This window comes from Varanus komodoensis, unplaced genomic scaffold (assembly GCF_004798865.1).
Source record: "Varanus komodoensis strain SLA01 unplaced genomic scaffold, ASM479886v1 scaffold57, whole genome shotgun sequence".
Classification (NCBI taxonomy): domain Eukaryota; kingdom Metazoa; phylum Chordata; class Lepidosauria; order Squamata; family Varanidae; genus Varanus; species Varanus komodoensis.
In genome coordinates this window covers 2,218,861-2,225,388 of record NW_025336182.1, presented here as the reverse complement: position 1 = coordinate 2,225,388, position 6,528 = coordinate 2,218,861, and the positions used below count along the sequence as shown (strand labels likewise).

General features: G+C 57.5%; 1 protein-coding gene across 1 annotated transcript in view; it reads left to right on the top strand.

The window, feature by feature from the left end:
* Positions 1 to 6,528, top strand: part of ANKRD35 (ankyrin repeat domain 35) — a 31,212-nt gene that overhangs the window by 778 nt on the left and 23,906 nt on the right. Inside the window, exons 2-4 of the mRNA XM_044449054.1 lie at positions 8 to 20; positions 3,636 to 3,766; positions 5,569 to 5,657. Of these exons, the coding sequence (XP_044304989.1) occupies positions 8 to 20; positions 3,636 to 3,766; positions 5,569 to 5,657 (233 nt within the window). The remainder of the gene's footprint in view (positions 1 to 7; positions 21 to 3,635; positions 3,767 to 5,568; positions 5,658 to 6,528) is intronic.

Genomic DNA, 6,528 nt, shown 5'->3' with positions numbered 1-6,528 from the left:
GCTCCAGCAACCAGGTGGCGGTGAGTGGCGCGCGCCGGGCTCGTCCTCCGGCGGCGGCGGCGGCGGCGGGGCGGGGGAGCGGGCGCGGCCCCGGCGGTGAGGCGCGCTCCCCGCGGTGCTGGGTCGCCGCTGTGCGCCCCCGGGTGCGGGCGACCCTCGCAGGGTGCTGGCCGCGGCAGCCCTGCTCCGCCGCGGAGACGCTGGGGCTTAAACAGAGGGAAAGCTGCTAGCCCTCAAGGCCGGGAAACTTTGGCGGTGGGGGTGCGGGCGTGGCGGTAAAGATGGGGATGGGGCGGATGCACAGACGAGCCCGGCGCGGCAGTGCCTGTGCGGGATCTCGGCCGCGGGGGCGGGGGCGGTGAGCGCAGTTCGCAGACCCTGGGAGGGGGTGCTTGTGCGCTGCACTTCTCGCGACCCCCCCCGCCCCTGCAAAGAGCCTCAGGTGACCCCCCGCCAGGAAAGAGGGGGGCTGAGCAGGTGAGCCGGCGGTGGCATTCCACAGCGCTTGGCACACCGCCCGGCTCCGTGTGTGTGAGGCTGGCGCCTGCCCAGGCTTCCCGGGGAGGAGGGAGGCCCCGCTCGGCCCGCCCTTGGGCAGAATCCCCTGCGCCGACAGTCTGTGGGGCAGGATCCGCTCCCGTGAAGCGGTGCCCAGGCTGGACCGGCTCCGTTGCCCTGTGGCGTGGCACCTCTGCAGAGCATTCCCATCCCCGCAGGGCAGGCCCAGAAAAAATGGGGGAGGGCCCCAGGAACACTGGCAAGAGGCCCCAGGTGGGTGGTGGAAGCGCTGGACTGAGAGGCTGGCCTCGCCAGTCGGGGTCGTTTGCCACGTTTGCTGGATAACGGGGTCAGGACAAAAGCTGGGCCCCGTCCTGGAGGAAGGCACGGAACTGAGGTGACCAAATATTGGCGCTGTCAATCGGCTGGAGAGCCCAACCTCCAGTTCCTCTCCCGGCTGCCTGGGAGCAAAATGGAGCAAGAGCAGAAAGCGGCTCCCCGCCTGCTGCCTCTCCTTTGGTCTCATCAGGTGTGTTTTCCCAGTGCGGTGAGGATTTAAGCAACCGCGGGGTGTGGGCGCTTGTGAAACAGCCCCACTGATCATCGCGGGGCGTGTTCCTTCGCTGGTGACTGCCATCAAAACTGGATTTTCTTCCACTGTGTTCTCTGCCGTGCCAAATGGACTTGCTTTCCAAAAAAGTGTCTGAACACACACGGCACAGAAGAAGCACCCGGACTCATGGTCCAAGTTAGCAGGGTGAATTTTAAGGAGACACGGATGCCTGGAGCTTTATGGGACGCCTGGGGAGGCTGGTGAAAGCGGCCTGGGAAATCCCTGCTCTTCACAGGTGGTCGGGCGAATTCCTGCTGGTGTCTTCACTGGACGGGACCGGATATTCTTTAACCAGGATTTCACTGCACCATATTAGCGCTGAAGCGCACCTGTCCAGATGCACCCCTGTTGGAAGGCAAACTGGTGCCCCCCCCCCCACAAGGCCACCGGAAGAATCTGGCCAGCAGCGGGACCCCAAGAAGACCAGGCTCATTCGTATCTGTGGCTGATGATTTCAGCAGCAGCATCCGGCAGCTTCCCCGCCGCTCAGCTGCTCAGCCCACGAAGGGAAAAGCCCTCACCGCCAGTCAGATCCAGCCTTCTCCTGGGATGCAGACTGCACGATATCCTTCCTAGCCGAGACCTGTTCAGTGGAGGTATGGGCATGGGGCTGGGGCCCTGCTGCCTTCTTTGGAGTAGCAGAATTCGCCCCTCCTCACCACAGTGCCGGAGCACGAAGACAGTCCGTGGCATTTTGATAACGGAGGGTTCGCACAGTGTACGAGGGAGAGCAATGTGACGTCAGGAGGCCCAGCTCCAAGTTAGAAGGGCGCGCATGGGCCTCTGGCGCCTGGCCGCGGGATTCTAGCGCTTCGCTGCGGCCACGTCCGTTCGGCACCCTGGAATGTGCCTTGCTGCAGTGTGCGTGGCTCGAGGGAGCCTCGTGGCCGGGCCCCCCCACGCGGGATGCCGGCTGGGGGGCGTCAGCGGCAGCTCGCTTCGGCCTCCTTTCGTCGGCGGATGTCGCGTCATCTGGCCCAGGGCTGGGGGCTTGTGAGGTGTGGGGAATCTCGCAGACGGTTCCAGGCGGTTTTTCCAGCACCTGTTCTCTCCTGAGGCAACCAGTTCCGCTAATTCATGAGGAAGAAGACTCGGCGCTTCCTGGGAACTGGGCCAGCTTGTCCTGCGGTCCTAGAAAGAGCAGCAGGACTGAGGTCGTGGCAGAAATGACAGCGCCCCCCAGCGCCCGCGGCTCTGTGTCCTGGCTCGCGCTGAGCACCTGCTAGGCAACTGGGGTGGGTGGTTCTCCGTCTCCGCTGCACCCGAGGTGCCGAACCCGTTTCGGTCCGAGGGCCACATGCCATTCGGCAGACGGTCCTGGGGCCCCAGGGCAAAGCGGGCCGGGCGGAGAGCCCCCCAGCCCTTCCCCGGAGGGCGCTTCTGGGAGCTGCCTTCCCGTGGGTCAGCCGAGAAGGACTCGGATCAGAGCAGCAGGGTCCCAGGGCGCCCCTGAGGAGAGAGGGGCTATCGCAGCCGCTCGCCAGGGCAGCTCTTGGGTCTGGCAAGGCCCGCCTTTGCTCTGGGTGCAAGGAGCGCTCCCACACAGGCGCAGGTCCGGGTTGGGGGCGCATGGCGGTGCCTGAGGGACCCGGTGGCAGCATGCCAGGATGCCCACCCTGTGCTGGAAGCAGCGGGTGCGGGGAGCTCTTCCTCTCTGCAGGGTCGTGAGGAGAACCAACGGAGGGAAGGGGGCTTTGCTTGGAGGAGGGGGATGCCCTGTGGGGCCTTCTCACTGCCTGTGGTGGTTGCGGAAGCAGGCCAAGGAACCACTGGGCTACTGCACTGCGCCCTGTGGGGCTGCCCTTCAAGGTGCTCCAGATGCTTCAGTTGGTGCAGAACAGAGCTGCCGGGGTATTAACGGGGACCGGCAGGGACTCCCACATCACGCCAGTCCTATATCGTTTACACTGGCTGCCAGTTAAAGTCCAGACCCAATTTAAGGTGCTGGTGATGACCTATAGGGCTCTAAACCGCTTGGGTTCAGGATACCTGAAGGAGCGCCTTCTTCCCTTTGTGCCAGCTCGCCCCTTGAGGACGGAGGCAGAGGCCCTTCTCCAGGAGCCCCCTTTGAGGGAAATCAGGAGGGTAGCTACTCAGAACAGGGCCTTCTCTGCGGTGGCGCCTCAACTGTGGAACACACTCCCCAAGGAGGTTCGCCTGGCGCCATCGCTCTTCTTTTTAGCGTCAGGTGAAGACCTTTTTATTTTCCTGACATTTTAACAATTAATTGGTTTTATCCTTGCTTTTATCATTATGTTAAATCATTTTATCATTGGATGCGGTGTGTTGTGTGCTGTTGTTGTTATGTTTTTTTGTCCTTTGCAAGCCGTCCAGAGACTTTTAATAATGGGACGGAATAGAAAAACTTTAAATAAATAAATAAAATAAGTTTAAAAATGGACTTGGAAGCGTCTTCTTAGCACCGTGTTCGGTCTCCCCATAGTAAATGCGGGGCGTGTGGGCTCACAGAACCACGTGCAGTGATCAGCAATTCCTCACCATCCCTCATTCTCTCGCCAACCAGGTGGAGAGCTGGAACAAGAATGACCAGAAGCTCTTTGATGCTGTCGAGAAGGGGGATGTGGGCAGAGTTTCCGCTCTCGCCTCGAAGAAGACGGCAAGGCCCACCAAGCTAAATGCCTTGGGGCAATCTGCGTACGTTCTGTTCCGCTCTCCCTGTCCCGATCTCTCCAGCTTGCTAAACAAGCGCCTTCTTGGGGGAAGGAAAGACTGCACGGTCCAGACAGAGTAATGTTTTCATTAGGGCCGACCGAAAGATCCGCACCCTTTGAGGCCGCTGGAGCCCCGGGGAAGAGAAGCGAGCAGACATGTGTTGACGCTGCATTTTTAGAAATATTGAATCCAGCTCAGACCTGTCTCCATCCAGGGCGAGCCCGGCGGGTGCTCCAGCTGGTGGAAAAGGAAAGTAAAGAGGATTCAAGCAGGAAGTCCTCGTGCTCGCTAAGCCAAGGGGCCAGCCAAGGCGTCCGCTGCTCTTGCTCTCCATCAGCCGGGGAACCTGTCTGGCCCGCTCTGATGGAAGCACTCTCGCACTGACAGCTGGGCTTGGGATTTTAATTTAAATGACAATGATTATTTCCAAATGTGTGCAGATCCATACATAGTACTGCATGCGCATTTTGTGCAAAGTGGTGTCCTCTTTTATATTTTTAAGTGGCGCTAATCATGACATTGATTTAAAAGGTGCCATGCTGAATGGAACCCTGATTTTCTAAAAAAAGAAAGAAAAAAGGACACTTTTATTGTGTTTATAAATTCAAGCCCTTTTCTTCCTCCTAAAACAAGAGTTAGTATCTCTGCTAATAAAACATCTGCTACAAGCCACATGCATCTTTTAAAAGCAAAAGGCCATGCTTTCTTCTTTAGAATAGTTGTTGAATTCATCTGGAAAATTTTACAACCTTGATTAATTGATCAGTTCAAACTCATACAGTGGCTTGATGAATTAAGTGTTTTAATTGAGGAGTGGAGCCAGTTGGTGACAACTGCCAAATAGCGCACCGACTCAGCCACCAGCCAAAAAGAGGGCACCATTTTGCAAGTGCAAATTTAGAAGAAGAAATCCTGTTACTTGATGGAAAAGCAACACTTCTCGTCACAGGGGAGAAAACGGATGAAGGGACAATCTTGCAGCTGTCAGGTGCTGTCTAGAGAAGCTGTAGGAAATTTGGAGTGCCCGCAGAAAGCTCCTGTGGGTCTCTCGGCGCCCTGTGCAGAGCCCTGTTGCATGACCAACCTGGGAGCAGGTGTGGGAAGGGAAGGGAAGGGAAGGGAAGGGTGCAGTTCTGTCAGGATAGGAGGCATCTGGCAGGATAGGAGGCATCTGGCAGGACCTCCTGTGAGCAACTGCAAAACATTTAAACAGGTGAAATTTCATCCTCAGGAGGATGCCAGTAACCTCCAAGTTTGGGGGATTCTGGGCATTCTGATTGGGTTGTCTGGCCTCAGTCCCCAGTGGCCAAAAATCCCAACATGGAATATGGGTCTTATTCCTTGGGTCACCCCGTTGCTTGATTCCAGCAGCTTCTGCCCCGTCACCCCGTCCTGTGGCCACCTGAAGATGCTGTGTGTGTCACAACCCTCCGGGGGGGAGGGCTGCCTTGGGAGTTTTTCAGGTTCTGCACTCCTGTTCCGCGATCCTTGCAGGTGGGCTTCGAATTTGGTCGTCCCTTTGGCATCTTGCCTTCAAAGCGTTACTACTGAGGTTAGATCACGAGAGCACTCTCATGCTTGCTGAGAAGTTTTTCTGAATTTAGAAATGATTAAGCAATGCAGGCATTTAGATATCTCAAGTTAACACAAGGTAACGTGGAGAACGGCACCCTCTCGAGATTCCTGGTGTTCCTTTTCTCTGAAAGGAAGAAAAAAAGGAAAGAGAAGCGAAAATCGTCTGCAAAGAAAAGGGGAAAGGCTCTGATTTCCTCTCCTTCGTGCAGGTTCCACCTGGCGGCTTCCAAGGGGCTCACCGAGTGTCTCAGCCTCCTGCTCACTTATGGGGCGGAAGTGAACGACAAGAACGACGACGGTGGGTGAACGTGGGCTGCGGCGGGACGGAGGTGCTGCCGCAGCCGCTCTCCCATAATCCCCGGCCCAGGGAATCCCACTAAGTGTGCTGGGCGGTTTCCCTTTAGGTCTGCCAAAATGGTTTTGTGTGCAAGTTCTCATGCTGTTTGGATGCCCCCTTCCCCATGGCTGCCTCATCGGAGAGGAGAGAGGAAGGTCTCCTGTGGGCAGAAAGCACGTGAAGGTTTTGCTAGCGTCTCACCCCCACCGCACACTTTTAATTGTCTTTTTCTGCTGCGGCGGCTTAGGGGCTTAATGTCCGGTTGCTGGAGCTGTTGGGGTGCAGACTCCCAAAATTTGAAATGAGAGGTGGGAGCGCATGGCAGGCATGTATACAAACAGTGTAGCTTCTTTGAGGGAAGCGAAAGGCCAGAGAAACAGAGATACCTGAATGAGTCAGTCAGGCCATCTAGTCTGACCCCCGGCTGCAGCCAGCTCTGCTCATGACATGCCCACCATGTGGACGTCCAGCCTGTCCTTGAACACCGTCACCAATGGGGCCTCAACAACCTCCCGTGGAAGCCCATTCCGCACCCTCGGGAATACTGCCTGGCATCCAAACTGAACCTTGGCTCCCTGAGCTTTGCTCCGTTGGAGCACGTCCTGCCTTCCTCTGCAGGGGAGAACAGGTCTCTGCCCACCTCCATGTGACATCCCCTCACACACCTGTATGTCGCCAACAGATCCCCTCTGAGTCTCCTCCAGGCTGAAGAGACCCAGTTCCCTCAGTCTCGCCTCATAGGGCATCCCCTGCAAACCGGCCACCAACCTTGTGGCCCTTTGAAACTCTGACTTTAGCCTGGCTATATCCTTCCTGTAATGAGGGGCCCAAA